Source organism: Cucurbita pepo, chromosome 20 (assembly GCF_057944985.1).
Source record: "Cucurbita pepo subsp. pepo isolate OVF chromosome 20, ASM5794498v1, whole genome shotgun sequence".
Taxonomy (NCBI): Eukaryota; Viridiplantae; Streptophyta; class Magnoliopsida; order Cucurbitales; family Cucurbitaceae; genus Cucurbita; species Cucurbita pepo.
In genome coordinates, this window is record NC_141817.1 from 9,033,052 (window position 1) to 9,052,223 (window position 19,172).

The following is a 19,172-nucleotide window of genomic DNA, read 5'->3' on the forward strand; positions in this document are numbered from 1 at the left end:
ATGATTAGACTAATATTACATGCATGTCCTCAAATTTTAAATTGACTCTAGCCAAAAATAATTATACTCGAGAATTCTCTTTTAAAAGAGAGTTCAAAATATAACTTGGGAGTTCATGAAATCTAATTAGAACATAAAAATATGATAAATTTAATGAAGATAAGTTTGCACAAGAAAGAAAATTAAGTGCTTTTCAGTGCTTTATTTTGTGAAAAAATGACTATATTTACATTCAGTACAATGCTTAACCGAAGATAAAAATAAAATCCTAACAGAGAGTAGAATATCACGTCAAAACAAAGAATCCGACATAAGATCATATCAGTGATCTGATATCGTCATAGGATCAAAATAGCAACTAAATCTTTTGTAACATTCCCTCCCTTAAACTGAAATTTTTAGATCAAACTTGAGGATCTTGACAGACACCAAGCAACATGCGTAGCTTCTCAAACACAACTCGAGTCAAAGGTTTTTTTCATGATATTTGTTCTACCATCTCTTCAACATATGCCATGAGAAGCAGCGGTTCAGAATTTTAAGCAAAATGAGCTTTTGATTCCTTTCCCTTATTCTTCCTGGGACATTCATATTGAAAATGACCAAGGTCATTACAATAAAAACATTCAACAAGAGTTTTGTTAAAACCTGGTCTCCCACGTCCTCGTCCTCTACCTCAAAATGTGCCACCTCGACGATTTGTTCTCCCTGTACTGTGAGATCTTCAATACTTGCTCTTCCACAGTATGTCTTGGCATACGTTGTTCATAAACCAATAGACTACTCTGCAATTCATCAATGGTCATGATGTCCAAATCGTTGGATTCTTCAATGAAGCAAGTTGGATTCTTCAATGAAGCAAGTCACGTAATCAAACTTTGAAGTCATGGAGCGCAAGATTTTCTCAACAATGAGAGCATCACTCATCTTTTCACCATGGAAACACATTTTTTTAGCAATGGTGAGAGTACGAGTAAAGAAATTAGAAACAGTCTCACTTTCCTTCATACGAAGAGTCTCAAAGTCCTTGCGCAGAGCTCGTTTCACCTTTGTATTTTCTTGGAATTTTTTCTCATTGAATCCCAAATTCCTTTCAAAGTTTCTTTATCCAAAATAGTTTCCAAAATTGATCGATCGATTGCCTGGAAAAGGTAGTTCTTAGCTCTTAAGTCTTTCAATTTCTGATCTGTTACCTACTTCTTCTGTTCATCTGAGTAATCAGCATCATCGGGCCACATTTGAGTAATCAGCATCATCGGCCACATCTGAGTAATCAGCATCATCGGCCACATCTGAGTAATCAGCATCATCGGCCACATCTGAGTAATCAGCATCATCGGCCACATTTGAGTAATCAGCAGAGTGCAATGACTATATTTATAACCAGTACAGAAGATAAAAATAAAATCCTAACCGTAAGCAGAATATCATGCCAAAATAAAGAATCCGCATAAGATCATACTAGTAATCTGATATTCTAAAGCATAAAAATAGCAACTATATGTTTTGCAACACTAGGGAATGATCGTGGGTTTATAAGTAAAGTAATACGTCTCCTTTGAAATGAGTCTTTTTGGAGAAGCCGAGAGCAAAGCAATGAGAGCGAAGCCCAGAGCAAAGCAATGAGAGCTTATGCTCAAAGTGGACAATATCATACCACCATTGTGGAGAGTCGTGATTCATAACAAAATATTGATTGCAATTCTATCAACGAAATCTAAATTCAAACTAGATCTATTATGAAAAATAGGAAACAAACAACTTAACATGTCTACCTAAAATATTAGAAAACATTCAACACGTAAAACTATCTAAGAAAACATGGTTCCATGACTTTATAGCAAAATTCGTCATTTGACTAGAGGTCTCTTACTTTTACTAGGCAAAATGTTAGGAAAACTATTGAGTATTTAAAAATATAACAAGTGACCTTACTTTAGGAAAAAAAAACACAAATACATACAACATACATTATATGAGACCTAACTTCATAACTGACTTAAGGGAAAAGTTGAAGTTGAAAATCTGAAAATCAGACCGGCTTGAAGATCAAATGCCTGATGTCTGACAATGGAAGAGAATACGACAAGTCAAAGTTTAAAACATTTTACGCAGCTAAGAGAATTAGATTAATGAGGAAAGTTCTCGGTAAGGCAATACAAAATGGTGTTGTAGAAAGGATGAACAAAATATTGAATGAGTGAGAAAAGAGCATGAGGATTCATTCTGAACTACCAAAGAGATCTTGGGTTGATGCTATGAGTACAACCGTCTTTTTTATCAATAGGGAGCCGTCAGTACCCTTGGAGTTGAAATTACCAGAAGTATGGATAGGAAAAGAACTCAAGTACTCTCATTTGAGAACTTTTGGCTGCATTGTGTTCACGTTGATCCAGAGAAGAGAGATAGACTTGATGCTAAGGTTGTAAAGTGCTACTTCATAGGCTATGACTTTAACATCTTCGGGTACAAGTTTTGGGATGACAAGAACATAAAAATCGTAAGTCACTGTGACGTGACCTTTGATGAAAATGTCTTATAGAAGGACAAAGAAAAGATAAGTTCTGAGACTATGAAGTAAGTGGAACTTGACCTTGAGTTGCAAAAAAACTCAAACAGTGATGTTATAGTAGAAGCTCAAGAAACTTCTAAAAGGGTTGCTGAAGAACTAGAAGTGGAGCAAGTGACACCTAAGCAGGTGTTGAGGAGATCATCAAGAACTATTAAAGCACCAAATAGATATTCACCTTCATTACACTATTTTTTGGTGACTGACAAAAGAGAACCAAAGTCCTTTGATGAGGCCATATAGGTTGAAGATTCATCCAAGTGGGAGTAAGCCAGATGAGATGAGCTCACTTAAAAAGAATAATGAGTGCGTGTTGACTGAGTTACCTATAAGAATGACAGCCCTATTGAACAAATGGGTGTTCAGAATCAAGGCTGAACCAAATGTCAAAAGAAGATTTAAGCCTCAGTTAGTAGTAAAGGATATTCATAAAGGAAAGTCATTGATTATGCTAAAAAAAATTCTCCTATTGTGAAATTAACTACTATCCGAATTTTGTCGATTATTGTTGCATCGGAGAATTTGCACCTTGAACAAATGGATGTAAAATTAGCATTTTTACATGGAGAATGGTTTGCAGCTCCATGCAAGGAACACATGGTATGTAAGCTCAATAAGAGCTTGTATGGACTGAAACAAGCACCAAGACATTGGTACAAGAAGTTTGACTTCTTCGTGTGCAAGAGTGGTTTACACATAAGTGAAAAGTATCGGTATTGTTACTTCAAGAAATACATCAATTCTTATGTATTTATACTCATGTATGTGGATGATATATTGATTGCAGGACCAGTATGAGGGAGATAAATCTTGAAGGCAAGCATGTCTTCAGTATTTGAGATGAAAGATTTGGGTGTAGTGAAGCTGGTTCTTGAGATGAAGATTTTTCGAGATAGATTTGCTGGTACATTAAATCTATACTAGGAGCAATACATAGAGAAGGTATGGTCCAGATTTAGGAGGAATGATTCTAAACTCAGGACTACCCCTTTGGCAAATCGTATTAAATTGTCAAATGGGCAATCTCCCAAGATAGTTGAGGAAAGTGAGCACACAACATTAATTTCATACTCTTCTGCCGTTGGGAGTTTGATGTATGCTATGGCTGCCCTAAACCTGATATAAAACATGTAGTGGGAGTTTTTAGGAAGTACGTGTCAAACCCAGGAAAAGAACATTGGGAAACTGTGTATTGACTTCTGAGATATTTGAGAGGAATATCCAATACTTCACTTGTTCAAGTTACCCAACCCGACACCAGCCTATGACCTGCGTCCCCTGTTCGAAGTTTGGTGTCGGCTCAATTTGGGTTCTGCAATGGTGGCTCTAGTGGCTTAACGGCTCGATTTAAGCATTTTAACACATTTTTCTATTTTTGAACTTCTTTCTAACATATTTTACCCTTATGAACTCCATTTTGACATTTTAAAAAACTTTAAAATGGGCATAGCCACCATTTGGCCAAATTTGAATATTATGAGCTAAATTAGGGCCTAATTGTAAGTTGATTAATGCATTCTAATCTGATGTCAAGAAATCATATAGGTTAATTTGGATTTGAGTGGAGGAGTTTGAATAAGCTCCAATGATTAGTTAATGACTATAATTTAAGCTACTCAAGTAAATGACTCAATTACTATTATGGTTGGATGAGTTATTCTAAGTATTAATGGTGTGTGCTCTATGGCCTTTGCACCTGTCATACCTTGTGCTTGTTATGAGTGCTTATTATATTATGATGAAAGATGTCATGTTATGGAATATCATGTTTACTCGTTATGTTGTTGATGAATGCAACATATTATGAAAGTATGGTACCTTAGTGTACTTTTACCTTATGTAATGACATGAAATGATTTTTAATGATAGGTCTCAAACATGATTGCATCTGATTGCATTTTCTGACTCTAATGATGGGGTGATTTACTAAGTATTTATTAAAATACTCAAGTCACATGCTATTCTTACTTTTCATGTAAAGGCAAGGCACCCCTAAACGAATAATGATGTCGTGGTGATGACCATGGGACTGGAGCTAGGGTAAAAGCATTCATGTTATTTATAGCTCTTAGGTTAGATACAACCATTGTTTTTATTTTTCTTTATTCTAAGTTTTACGTGATTTGTTTTCTGTTATAATTGTTTTAAGGATTTTATTATGAACATATAAGTCTATGACCTTGTTTTGAAATATTTTAAAAGATTTGTTTTCGTGCTTCTTAACTAAGTCATGCATGCATTAGTCACTTTATTATTAACAAAAAATAATAATAATAATAATAAAAATAAAAAATAGGTCGTTGGTTCAAAGTGTGAGTCTATAAGCTTCCATTACTAAAAGGAGTTGTAAGGAGTTGTTTTTTTCTTTCTTTCTTTCTAGGATAATCACAAAGAAACTCTCTCCTCAGTTTTTTTTGTGCATCAATTATTTATTTCGGTATACTTTTATTAAGCGTCAAAACCAACCCAAGGTTCTTTAAAGGCTAGTAAAGTGAGATGCATGAATTACAAGACTATTAATTTTATGCCGTGATTGTTAGTAGTGAAATTGAATTAGTAGTGATGATGTTGTTATATGATGACGTTGTATGATGATGATGATGCATGACAACATGACGATGTAAGATCTTGAAATTTCTTAATATGACGTTATTTTCCATATTAAGATAAAATGCATGTTTAGATGCGATGCTACCCTATAACGATGATTTTCTTAGGACAAACCCTAGTTAATGATAATGATGATGATTGTACGAAGACCAATGCACATATATTACTTATAGTAATATGTGAACGGAACTTAGGGTTGTGTCACAAAAATGTTTTAAAGACAAGAAAATATAGGGACCTCATGCATACTCTGTGTACATAAACATCGGGCTACTTCTCTTTTTACGATAATGAGTACGGACACGTATACTACAATGATCATGATCATCATATCTCAGATGACATTCAGGGGTTGATCTCCAGACGTCACTAAGGATAGCTAGCTCGACTATGATGGGTCCAAGTGGGTGTGAACTACCTAGAGATCCATGTTCGTACGTGTGTATCGTGTGTAGGAAAGTACTACAATTATTTTTTTGGAAGTACGTGGATCTATTTTTGCAACCTTATTTGCAAGAGCGTCACTTATAAATGTGTGGGTGATCTTTGTTTTTGTCCACTTCATTTGATACCCACTCTCAATCTTATATGCACCACAACATTTCATTGATATCTTTTCACCTCAATTTTAGAAGACTCTCAACAAAGGACCACCCTGTTTACATGCATAAAAGAAACCGTACGGCAGCGCTTTGTTTCCAATATCCATTAATTATATATGAATTCATTGCCTTTCTCCTCTTTTTCAAACTTAGTTGAACTTAACGGTGGAAGGAACACAGAAGCTTCTGATTTCCATGTGTTCATACTCCAACTTTGTGCCTATAAATACCCAATTTCTTGGCTCTGAAATACAAACAAATATTTAACGAAGAAATCAAAGCTTTTAAGATGGAGAAGCTCTCTTTTCATGCGTTGTTTTGCACATTTTTGTGTGCCTTCCTTTTGGTTTCATGGCGTGCAATGTCTCAAGAAGTTGGTAGGCAACCTATTGTGTCATATACTTTATTATGATATGAGCTTTGTTGTATAATATTTAAATGTTTGTTTGATATTGCATGCAGAGGATCAGAAGGAGTTTGATTATAATGAAGAGGGAAAGAGAGGGCCTTCCCATTGGGGAGATCTTAAGAGAGAGTGGCATAGCTGCAAGGCTGGGCTAATGCAATCTCCCATTGATCTATTGCACGAGCGAGTTCGAATTGTACCCCATTTTACGAACCTCAAGACCGAGTATAAGCCTTCTAATGCAACTCTTAAGAACCGAGGCCATGATATTATGGTAATTGTTGTAATATCAACTTTGCTTATAATTATGTTTAAAGAAAACCCTTTTGAGTATGGATTGTGATGGTTATTGCAGTTGAAATGGGGTGAAGCGGTTGGGTATATGGAAGTTAATGGAACTCGATACTTTCTTAAGCAATTCCATTGGCATTCGCCCTCTGAGCATACAATCAATGGCAGAAGATTTGCTTTAGAAGCCCATTTGGTGCACCAAAGCCCAACAGGAAGTGTTGCTGTCATTGGTGTTCTCTACAAAATTGGACGACCTGACTATTTCTTGTCTAAGGTAAATGTTCAAATGTCAATTTTTTAAGATGAGAATGATTAAAATTGTTATGTTCTAAATTTAACACTTTTTTTTTTGTTTTTTCCCTTAGATGAAAGAGTATTTGGAAGAAGTTTCTGATACACAAGAAGATAAAGCAATTGATTTAGCTGATCCGTCACAATTAGAGATGCTAAGCAGTTTATATTATCGATATATTGGCTCTCTAACAGTTCCACCGTGTTCTCAAAATGTGCTTTGGACCATAGTTAGAAAGGTTTTTTTTTTTTTTTTCCAAGTTAAATCCTCCTATGTATATTCATATATTTATGTTTCACATTAATTATCAAAGTAATACTCTTTTTAATGCTTAAATAATTTTTATATGTTTTTTCAGGTTAGGACGGTTTCACTTGAACAAGTGAAATTGCTTCGTGTAGCCGTTCATGATGTAAGCAATATAATTTTATGTCCATTCATAATTTAGTTCTAAAATGAATTTTGAAATTTTTATGCAGGAATTTAAACTTTTATTTGATCCTCTCGAATTTCTGTCCATGTATTTTTCATATTCGTATTTTGATTTGTATTCATATACCTTTATTATTTTAATTGTGTAATTAGGGTTTGTGTACTTGGTTCATTTATGAAACCACGATAATTTTCTACACTCAATGATCTAATTTAGAGCGGATTCAATTACTTGCTCCCATATTAGCATATTAGAGCGGTTTTAATCGGTTTATATATATGCAGGACTCAGACACTAATGCAAGGCCTTTGCAACCGCTTAATGATCGAAAGATTCAACTTCGAGTCAAATCATGAGGGAAAAATTAATGTCACTTGCAAAACATGAATATTGATTATACTTTTCTTTCCCAATACATTGGGAAGTTATTTTTATTTTGTATTTGATATGAATATCATAAATTTATGATATATTCAATAATAAGACATTTTTGTTATATTGGATAGAAGTTCAAGAGCATTTTTGTTATATTACAATGTGTTTATTTCTCTTCGTTAGACCGAATGAAACTAATTTGGTTCTAGAAAGAACCAAATTGAATCAAAGTAAAAAAGTTATGAATTTGGGAAGAAAATAAGGCCAAATGGAGCATACATGTCTGGCCAAGTGGAGGACACATGCCGACTTATTAAAAAATATGAAAAAAGAAAAATGTTAAACCAGACCGAACCGAGTAGCCGTAGACCAAATCATGAGAAGCTCGAGCCCATAGCCATAGACCAAACCGAGTAGCCTTGCACCAATGTCATGTTAAGAGCATGAGTACTACTTTAGGCGCTTGACGTACTCGTACGTGGCTACGTGCGTATCCTCCTTTCCATCCATATGTGGAGGCGTATAGGCTCGTTTTTCACCTTATTCAACCCATTTCTCTATGTTTCACCCTAATTTTGAATTGGGATCTATTATAGAAATTTAAGAAAATTTGGAGTTCATACCAAATGGAAACACGAAGGCACATGTCAACCCTATGTAAGTTATTCAAACTTTCTTCAAGAAGTTCTTATACGGGTGGCTAAGACATACTATCTTGCTTTAGGTGGTTAGGTGGTTAGAATAGATGAAATTAGGATTGTAATAGGGTAATTTGGATGGTAATGCTATGTAGGATGTAAAAAAATTATTAAAATTTCAATTAGGATGAGATTTTGAGATGAATGCTACTTTAAATTTATTTTGTTGTGCTAGAAAGGAGGATTGGATATCATGTAACACCCGAGCCCGATAAGAAATTTAAAACTTGATTTTTTTTTTTTTAAATTCGAACTTCTAAGATTTTATTGAGTGTCTTAGAGACCAGAGCCATGCCCTACAATTAGTCGTGCCAATAGATTGGTAAATCCCCGAATGTCGAACAAAGGACTCTAAAAGAAAAGGAGTCAACCCTCCTTGAAGGCAGTAAAAAATGACTAAGACTCCAAAGAAGTCGAGGCTCAATTAAGGGGAGGTGTTTGATGAAAGTGTCTCACATTAGTTAATTTAGGGAATGGTCATGAGTTTATAATCAAAGAATATACTCTTTATTAATATGAGGCCTTTTGGGGAAGCACAAAGCAAAGCCACGAAAGCTTATGCTCAAAGTGGACAATATCATACCATTGTGATGATTATTGGGAGTGAGTCCCACCTTGGTTAATTTAGTGGAAGATCATGATTCCGAATTCCTTCCCTAACTCTAATTTCTAAATTTTATTAAGTATTCAACAAATTCTTAATCTTTCAATTTAGATTTAATTTTTCTTGGTATATAAATATGTATAACAATACCATGAGTTTGAGGTCATTATGCATGGCCCCCTACAGTGGGTCATTTATGGAGCATTCTTTAGAATACTCGAGCTGGGTGCTACATCATTTTTTCACGTAAAGGCAAGGTGCCCATGTACGGTTGATGGTGGCATCGCAAAATAGAGACCATGACACGTGCATATGATAGAAACATATTTAATTTTCTTAAACTTAAGTTAGGATAGGTTGTTATGCATTTCCTATTTTAAATTATTTCAATTTCGTTTACAATCTCAATTCTGAATTATGTTTTGAACACGTAAGACCATAACGTGTTTTTAATGATAAAGTATGTTTGTTCTGAGATTTATTATTTAATAGATAATGTTTTAAGAAATATATTCAGCATGAACTTAGGTTAAGATGATGGTAATGACTTTAGGTGACTAAAATCTAGGTTCGTTACATCCTTTGTCTTGGATCATCTTCTAATGTACATAATCTTGAGGAAAACCTTCCTAGGTTTGATAGTAATAAGCTAAAAACATGGCTGAATTTGGTTTTTATGTAATTGAATTCAATAGGCTTGAACTTAAACTAAATTCAAACCACCAAAATGTAATCTATAGGATAAGTTCTAACCAGACGAGCTCGAAAAGGTCTTGTGCAACTATCAAAAAAGATGGGTCATTACCGAAACATATTCAAATGATTTCGAAATCGTATATCTGATCATTTTAAATTATGGGTTAACTGATTGTAGATAAATGGTACAAATCTTGAGTTCCTAAAATGAACCAGGTTTATTTTTAGTATAATTCAAAATTGAAACATTATTCGTGGGTAGGAAATATTGATATAAACATCTAAATACAAATGTGAAGAGTAGGGGTTGGCAAGATAGCCTAAATGGTGAACGAAAATTCGTTCTTGTCAAACTTCACTTTCCTTAGGCCTTTGGAGTTGCGTCTTTCGATCATAGATTGGTTGCAAAGGTCTTGCATTAGTATCCGAGTCCTGTAATTATATAATTTATAAAGTGTTGATAGATTGTTTTTTTTTATTAATTTAATTTTTTTTAATCTCAATTAATTTATAACTTACATCATGAACAGCTACTCGAAGTAGTTTCACTTGTTCTTCGGTCACCGTCCTCACCTGAAATGAAAATAAATAAACAAATTGAGTTATGTTCGAATTGGTTAATACCTCTCAAATGAAATAATATTAAATTAGTATTAAACCCGTAGAATACCTCATGTATCATAGTCCACATTACACTTTCAGTGCACGGTGGAACGGTAAGCGAGCCCATATATCTATAATATCGTTTGCTGCCTATCTTTATCAGAGTTGGATCGATCACTCCGATTATTCTCCCCTCTTCATGGCTATCGGAGACAAGTTCCAAATGATCCTTTATCTAATAGGAAATAAAATTGTAATAAGTATATGATTTATAATGCTAATTCTTGAAGATTATGAAAATATACTCACAGTTGATAAGAAATAATCAGGCTCTCCAATCTGATACAAGATTCCAATTACAGACACCATTCCATTTGAGCTCTCATGGACCAAGTGAGCTTCGAGATCGAACTTCTTACCATCAATGGTGTGCTCAGAAGGTGAGTGCCAATGACATTGTTTGAGCTTATATTGCATTCCATTTACTTCCATGAATCCACCTCCTTCTACCCATTTCATCTGCTCAAGAATTCAAATATTTCACTAATGGGTTATAACGGTTCAAGCCCACCGCTAGTAGATATGGTTCTTTTTTTAGGCTTTTTCTTGTAGGCTTCCCCTCAAAGTTTTTAAAATGCATAGGGAAAAGTTTCCACGCCCTTATAAAGAGTGTTTCGTTCTCCTCCCTAACCGATGTGGGATCTCATAATTCATCCTCCTTCAGGGCCCAGCATCCTCACTAGCACTCGTTCCTTTCTCCAATCGATGTGGGACCCCTACCAAATCCACCCCCTTCAGGTCCAGCGTCCTTACTGGCACACCGACTTGTGTTACCTCCTTTGGGGAACAAACTCCTCATTGGCACATCGGCCGGTGTCTAGCTCTAATACCATTTATAACATCTCAAGCCCACCACTAGTAGATATTGTTCTCTTTGAGTTTTCTCTTTCGGGCTTCCCCTCAAGGTTTTTAAAATGTCTTCAAACCCACCACGAGCAAATATTGTCCTCTTTGGGTTTTCCCTTTCGAGCTTCCCCTCAAAGTTTTTAAAATGTTTAACGTTTCCACACCCTAGAGGTGTTTCGTTTTCCTCCCTAATCGACGTGGGATCTCACCGTTTTTCAAACGCGTCTGCTAGAGAGAGGTTTCCACACTCTTATGAAGAATGTTTCGTTCCCCTCCCAACCGATGTGGGATAACATAAATATAACCATTACGGTCTATGCGTCCTTATACTAACATAAATTTAACCATTTGATATGTAAATAAGCTAGAAGAGAGTAAATGCAAGAGTTCAATATCTTCTAAAAGGGTTGTTTTTAGAGTTTTTCGTTATTGATTACCATCATATCATGGCCTCTGTTCTTGAGAGTGGCATTAGAGGGTTTGTAGTTGATTTTGAGGTCTCCAAGATGCGAAATAACTTCAACTCTTTCATGCAACATATCGATGGGAGATTGCATTAAACCAGCCTTGCATGCATGCCACTCTGGTCGAAGCTCTCCCCAATGAGTCGGTCCTTTTATTCCATCGGATTCATAATCAAATGCTCTTTCATCCTCTGCATGATCAATGATCATATAATCATTAAACCAATTAAGAAGGGAAAAAGATATCATCAAGGGAAACAAAATGCTAAATATATAGCTTAGGCTACAAAATTAGTGGATGTATTTGCTTACTTTGGAATAAAAAGTTGGAAATTTCTACGGGTATTTATCATAAATTTAGAAGGAAAAATAGCTATAGGACAATGAATCTAATTTGTCCATACTCTCCTAACTTTGCTTTTGATTTCTCCGATAACCCTGAAGACACTGTTCCTCACTTATATATCTAGGATCTTCCTCTTAATTAGTCAACGTGGGACTCCAACAATTCTCTCCTTGAACAAAAAATGCCATTGAGCCTCCCCTTTTGAAGAATCATCTATATGTCTAGCACTATTCTTATAGACGACTTCTAATTTCTAGAGCACATTGTTAGATCGAAAGAGCTCTGCCACAAATTTTCACTATGACTACACCTTTGAGGACTCCAACAAATAGATCTATCTCCTTTACCAATTCTTTATCCGTATCATTTCAAATAATTTTACTCTGAGATCCCACATCTATTGGAGAGGGGAACAAATCATTATTTATAAGGATGCAAAAACCTCTCCTAGCAGACTGCGTTATAAAGACCTTAAGGGGAAGCCTGAAAAGGGAAAGTCCAAAGAGGACAATATCTCCTAGTGGTGGGATTGGGCTATTACAAATGGTATCAGAGCCAGACACTAGACGGTGTGCCAACAGGACACTAAACCCCAAAGAGGGTGGACATCGGGAGGTGTGCCAGCAAGGATGTAGGGCCTCCGAAGGGGGTAGATTGTGAGATCCCACATTAATTCGAGAGAGGAACAAGTACCAACGAGGACGTTGGGTCCTCGAAAGGGGTGGATTATGAGATCCCACATCGGTTGGAAAGGGGAATGAATCATTTTTTATAAAGGGAAAGTAAAAAAAAAAAACAATATTTACTGTCGGTGACCTTGAGGTCTTACATTTATCATCATCGAAGTATAACTAAATACATTTAAAACTTAAAAGGGTCAAATCAAAAAATATATATAAATACATAAAATGAAAGTACGTAAAAAACAATGTAATATGAATCTCTCACCAACTTCTTGGGATTGTGCCTTAAATGAAAGCAAAAGAATGCAAAAGAAGAAAGAACACAAGAGCTTCTCCATGTCCTAATACGAACTGTGTTTGATCTCTAGAGAATTTACAATAAAGTGTGATTTAAGAAGATGGGTTTAGGAGTTTTATGGTATTTATAACATCAACTTATAATGTGAATGAAAGAAGAAACATTATGAACCTTCTCATTTTCTTCAACCAATGTTTGTTTTTCAGCGAAAAGTTTGAAATTTTGGGAAGAAAATATGAACTTTTCCACTCAAGAAAAAGACATTAATTAATTTCTAATCATTGATTATTGAAAGCAAAACATGAAGTTCAAATAATTCAGGTGGTTTCCGTTTCAATATTGGTTTCCACGTTCATTAAGTCAATGATGATGATATGTTTTGTATTATTAAACTAATATAAGAAAGGTTTATGTTAATTAATTTTCTTAATATTTGGTGTTGAAAATTTAACCAAACTGCTTAGGTTAAAAAAATGAAAAGAAAAAAAAAAAACAAGTTTGGCTGCTGTTCGAGATGATCAAACGTTTGATTATGTACCCAACAAGAAAATTGACCAAATCCATGAACCAACATTTTGGTCATAATATATTGTAGTTTATGTTGTCTTTCAAACCTATGATCAAGGACATTAGTTGTCTGTTACTATTTAGAAACGAAAAAGTTGTACAAAATGTGTTTTTTTTTTTATTTATCTAAATGAGCTGATTTGAATATCAGTTTTCAAATTAGACCCGTTTAGTCCTAAATTACAAGTTAGTACTTCAAAATTTAGAAAATTTCTATCAAATTGGGTTGGGTTGGGTTGGGTTGGATTGAGAGAATTTTTTAGATCAACCCAGAATTTCAGGTTGGTTGGATTGATAACCCAACCCAATCCTCACTCAACTCTTATAATTCGGGTTGGGTCAGTTAGAATTTTCGAGTTTTCGAGTTCAATGTACACCCTTACTCTAAACTAAGGTTGTGCATATGTTGGGTTGGATTGGGTCGGGTCAAGACAATTTTTAAACCAACTCAATGATTTTGGTTGTAAAACTTTTAAAACAAAATGACCATCGTTAAATAATGAATCCAATTCAACGCCTTAAATTTTTTGGTTCAGACTGATTTGGATTGTGAGTTCTTTTTGTAACAACTGTACAAAAAATAATAATAATAATAATAATAATTAAATAAATAATAAAAATAATAATTTTACCTAAACTACTTTCCACTAACCTCTTCTTCTACCAACTATCTCTCCTCAACCAACTCTCACGCCAAATCCCAAATCCAAAATGAAGAATGTATCCGTGGTTCCTTCAACAATTAAAAAAAATACCAACAACAAAATTTACAGTCATAGCTACAGATGTGACTGGAAGGAGAAATTTTGGTAAGTTATTACCGTAAATATTTCAAATCTACTATTCCTTTGTCAAAATATCACTTCATAATCAGATCTCCTTTTCATTTGTCCATAATTCATTGTTTTTATTAACCAAATTAAAAAAAAAAAAAAAAAAAAAAAAGTAAATATAGAAGAAAAGGAAGTAAATAGAGAGTAAAATGAGATTGGGTGAAAATAATTAACCTAGTAAATACAGTAAAGAAAGATTTAGTGAAAAATTAACTGACAAAAGGTAAATACCGAAGATTTTGTGAAAAATTAATGGAGTAAATATAAGAGGAAGAGGGATCCAGAGTAGAATGAAGAAAGATTTGGTGAACATAATTAAAAGAAAAACAGATGAAATATAGAGGGAAAGAAAAATGAGATAGAATATTGGTCAAAGATAATTGTAAACATAATTAAAAGAAAAAGGAAAGGAAACCCATAATAAGAGGAAATAAAAATTATAGTAAATGTTAAAGAGTTTTAAATGGATGGCATGAAAATGAAATTATAACAAATATAAATAAACATTTTAAGACTTTATTCATGCCAAGTCTCTAATGTTTGCATGAAGTTTAACATATGGACTAACGTAAATTAAAGAAATCATTTTATAGAAGTTCGAACTTGAAATTGATGTCATGAACTTACATAGGTTGACTTGAATTTCAAACGATAGAATCGAACTTTCATTAAAAATAAATTAGTGACAACAACTTAAGTTAATTAGGTATGTGACCTTACTATAGGATAAGTTAGAAATTATATGAGTTACAATTATGATGATTGAGATATGATGATGTATGAATGGTATCATATGATGTCGTATACTAGTATATGTTGATGTACAAGTTATGATGTTGTATGAGCGGCGTCGTATGATGTCGTATACTAGTATATGATGATGAATGAGTTATGATGTTTGAGTTATGATGCATGATGATGTGCGTAATATATATATATATATATATATATATATATATATATATATTTATTATAATGCATGACGGTATTTAATATGCTTGATGCACTTGATGGCGATATGATGAGCATGATGATTGCATTATGTTATCTTAATATGACAATTTTTTTCATATAAGCATGTTGTATGATAATGAGTGTCATATTGCATCATGTCAATAGACCGACATAGGACACAACCTAAATAGCATGAAAATGATGTTAATATAAATATCAAACGAGTATGTGTTACTTATGTAACAAAGAGATGAGACTAGAGGGTTGTGTCAGAAGAGAGGTTATGATGAGATGTAGAGGGACCTTAGGCATGTTGTATGTTCATAAGCATAGAACTACTTTCCCTAGAGATGATGAGTGTGGATGTGCACAATATCATGATGAAGGTGTTCATGAGGTGCATGACATCAGGGGTTCCACCGACCTCCGGACGTCACTACAGATTTGCTTGACTAGAGAGGGTCTAAGGGGGGTGTGAGTCCACCTGGAGATTCACACTCGCACGTGTGGGTCGTGTGTAGGGAAGTAATACACATCCATAGTTGTCCAAGACTGGAGGTCACCCCTAAATGAGATAGAGATAGGTCCCAAGAGCATGATTCCATGTGTTTCCATTTGTATGGTCCCTTATAGTGGGGCCGCTTACTGAATATTTTTTGAAATACTTAGGCCGTAGTTTTTTTAGGTAAAGGCAAGATGCACATGTACGGAGGACAGCGACATCGCGAGCAGAGATTGTGACACGTGCATAAGATAAACTCATATTTAAATTTCTAGTCTTAGGTTAGAATAGGTCTTGCAATTCATTGTTTTAAATTATTTTGTATTTGTTTTTATTTTCTCACAATTTTAATATTACGTATTTAAACACGTAAGATCATGATCATGATTGTGTTTTCTAGGGAAGAAGAGAGTGTACTGTTTTCAACATTTATACTATAGATGAGATTTTCTTCTCAGAGTTATATTTCTCCATTAGAAATGAGCCTGAGACGTTACTAGTGACGTAGAAATTTAGGTCGTTTATTGTTTTAATAACAATAATAATAAATCATGAGCTCAATAGAAAATTTTAAATTTGACTTTTTAAACCCAATATTGAAAGTTTCAAAACTTGAACTGTGATCGATAATAATCTCTTATGGCATGATACTCAAATGTGTTGGAATATTTTTGAGAGAGGTAATATTTATTTATTTATTATTATTATTATTTGTCTGAAATAGCCTAATTTATTTTCTAATTTTCTCGGGTACATATGAAAATAGCATTGAAAAATATTAAAATTTAAAGAATTAAATTATTTTTTTAATCATAGCCCAAAACATATTTGACTTTAAAAATATTATCACGTGTGAAAAGTGATTAGAAAAATTCTTTTCACCTGAGAGAAGTTACGGCGGATGAATTATTCGAATTTGTTGGTTAATAGGTCCCTAAACTTTAAAAATTATCTGATAAATTTTTTAATTTTTAACTTTTCTATTAAAAAATTTTAAAATTGATTGCGGTTAAATGTAAAATCCCAAGCATACCGAGTAAAATTTTAATATAGCTTGAAGTGGAAGAACATCGTCCTCCGAATTGATGCTCTAGTGTACATAATTATACAGAGAAAAAATGGAAAGAAATATAGGATCAAAGCAAAATAATAGGTGGAGAATACTCGGGATGAACCAACGATTAAATTAATTACACAATCAAGACTGATACAATAGATAGGTCATAAGTCAAGAAGATGATAATGGCGGATTCACCGAATCTCAATTATCATATCATGTCACCAATGTCTTTGTCTAGTTTTGAATAACATACCACCCTTATATAACAACCTCTAAAGGAATTCTAATTATTCCTACGTCAAAAACACCTTTTATTTATATCATTAAGTTCTAGTCTAAATTACTTTTCTCGAACATAAACTCATATTAAATATTGCAAAAAGTCTAATGACGAATATTGTAAAAAGTCTAATGGCTAAATCAATCCCCTAATAAAAAGTTTTGTCATTATGCTCGCCTAAGACTAAATCTAAACTCACGGAAAAAAGTCGGAACAAAATGTACAAGGAAAGACAAGAGAACTATTTGGTGCATCAATCCTCTTCCCGCTACGATCTCAACGTTTACGAGCCTCGAGTTTCTTATCTCTCAAGCAACCTCCTTTGAACGCCTACCCTCTCGAGAACGAGCTAGAAAAAGAAGTGTATATAGAAAAAACACTATAGCAAGATCTCGAACACGCGCCTTGAATCATGCCTAACGTGTCATTATTTTCCATCAAATCTCCCTAATCTACTCGAAATATTTTAAAAATCGACAAGTAATGCTAATAATCTCTTGAATCCCACGATTTAAACCTCAAAACTAGCATAAAATAGGTTCTAAGACAATGATTCTAGGTAGTTCAACCATCGAGAACGCATAATTTATATAAGCTAAACTATGTCTAGTTTGATGATCTGTAATCATTCATTCCATGAACAGATTTGTATTTTTTTTTTTTTTTTTCGAATCGAGCATTTATATTATGTTTGGGATATTTTAATGTGAAAAAGGCTTGACCAAAGAGTTTGGTAGAGTTATAGAAACCATTCCATTTTCAATTTGAATTAGTACATTGAAATCAAACTAGCTTGATGTATAAGAAACATGTTAATTGGGGATGATAGGTTTCCAACCACTCCGATGAGGTTTGATGTAACATCTTACCTACGTTTCCTAGGGTTTTCATTGTTTATATGTAACAAATATATATTATAAAATGCATAAATTCATTTTTCTCAAGATTGGACTATTATTTGGATTTAAAAATAATCTTAGCTTCGATTAGGACTATAAGCTTTCAAAATTAACAAATTTAATCATTGAAATTTGAATTTAATTTTGATTTACTTCTTCAAATTTTGATATATGTATCACAAACTAACACGAGTCCTTCTAGAATCTTTATCCTCACTCACATACATCTTAAGAAAATACCTAGTAGATCATCTAATATAGAATTGCTCCAAGTAAAGCATGTTTAGGGAAGAAGTTCTTATGATTGAGTCACTGACAAGAAGGTGCACCTTGTTGATATAGGTAGGAACTTTCAATTGTTTTAAGTCATTCTTAGTCATCCTATCCTTAAAATCATTCTCGTTTGGATGTGGTTTTGGTTAATTCATGTACCTCTCCTCTACTCAGGGTGTCACATGCTCACCAGCTTCCGCTTTAGTCCTTCCCCGAACCACATCTTATTAGGAGAGGTACCGTGATACCATTTGTAACAACCCCATGTCCCAGATTCGAAATTTGGGTTCGATACCTAATGACCCCAACATTCACCTGCATCTCCCGCGACATGGTCCCTGTCACCATTACTAGTTTGTCAAGATTCAGGGACATTCGATTAAATTGGAATGATACAAAGAAGATTAGTATGACCCTTCTATAATGGCAACACACAAATCGAGAAATGGTCCAAATTCTAGACCTGGGTCGTTACATAGTCTAACATATGTTAATTATCACTTCATCAGATCAATTAAAGAATCATATACAAACTAAATTCAAATCTCAATGCAAAAAGTATTAGCCTTAAAAACCCAACAACCAAATAGAAACTATTTATCTCAAATTCGAAGAATAAAAAATGTATACTACTCAACATATTTTAAAGAAAAATTAGAATGGATTGTTATATTTTTACCCCCTTTATTTTAAAAATAGCTACCATGAAGAACCAATTTGCCTAGTTTGAACTTCTCCCCATAAGAAAAGGTATTAATTTCCAATCATTGAGTATTTAAAGAAAAAGAACTCCGAATTAGGTAATATATGTTTCAATATTGTTTCAAATGTTCATTAAGGTCAACCACGAAGAAATAATTGGTGTCATTAAACTAATATAGGAAGGATTCATTTTCTTAAAATTTGGTGCAAGAAATGAAACCTAAAG

At 33.8% G+C, this 19,172-nt stretch overlaps 2 protein-coding genes and 1 non-coding gene across 3 annotated transcripts; 2 read left to right on the forward strand and 1 right to left on the reverse strand.

Moving 5' to 3' along the window:
* Positions 1–6,048: 6,048 nt before the first annotated feature.
* LOC111782727 (alpha carbonic anhydrase 7-like) lies at positions 6,049–7,711 on the forward strand. The gene is made up of 6 exons (XM_023663518.2): positions 6,049–6,158; positions 6,244–6,461; positions 6,543–6,752; positions 6,844–7,008; positions 7,129–7,182; positions 7,488–7,711. The coding sequence occupies exons 1-6, from the start codon at positions 6,071–6,073 to the stop codon at positions 7,557–7,559; spliced, it is 807 nt and encodes a 268-aa protein (XP_023519286.2). The 5' UTR covers positions 6,049–6,070; the 3' UTR covers positions 7,560–7,711.
* Positions 7,712–9,728: 2,017 nt separating this feature from the next.
* Positions 9,729–12,956, reverse strand: LOC111783606 (alpha carbonic anhydrase 7-like). The gene is made up of 6 exons (XM_023664524.2): positions 12,844–12,956; positions 11,523–11,740; positions 10,489–10,698; positions 10,247–10,414; positions 10,096–10,149; positions 9,729–10,008 (listed from the first exon to the last, which is right to left on the reverse strand). Exons 1-6 carry the CDS (start codon positions 12,914–12,916, stop codon positions 9,925–9,927), a joined length of 807 nt encoding a protein of 268 aa, XP_023520292.2. The 5' UTR covers positions 12,917–12,956; the 3' UTR covers positions 9,729–9,924.
* Positions 12,957–18,601: 5,645 nt separating this feature from the next.
* LOC111783729 (U6 spliceosomal RNA) lies at positions 18,602–18,704 on the forward strand. The gene has a single exon (XR_002813412.2). It is a non-coding gene; the product is annotated as a U6 spliceosomal RNA (small nuclear RNA).
* The last annotated feature ends 468 nt before the right edge of the window (positions 18,705–19,172 follow it).

Coding starts and splice junctions, on each gene's coding strand:
- LOC111782727 (XM_023663518.2), top strand. CDS start 6,071: ATGGAGAAGCTCTCTTTTCATGCGTTGTTTTGCACATTTTTGTGTGCC. Junction 6,159..6,243: donor TGCAATGTCTCAAGAAGTTG/GTAGGCAACCTA, acceptor TATTGCATGCAG/AGGATCAGAAGGAGTTTGAT. Junction 7,009..7,128: donor TTTGGACCATAGTTAGAAAG/GTTTTTTTTTTT, acceptor ATGTTTTTTCAG/GTTAGGACGGTTTCACTTGA.
- LOC111783606 (XM_023664524.2), bottom strand. CDS start 12,916: ATGGAGAAGCTCTTGTGTTCTTTCTTCTTTTGCATTCTTTTGCTTTCA. Junction 10,415..10,488: donor CTGATTATTTCTTATCAACT/GTGAGTATATTT, acceptor ATTTCCTATTAG/ATAAAGGATCATTTGGAACT. Junction 10,009..10,095: donor TTCGAGTAGCTGTTCATGAT/GTAAGTTATAAA, acceptor ATATAATTACAG/GACTCGGATACTAATGCAAG.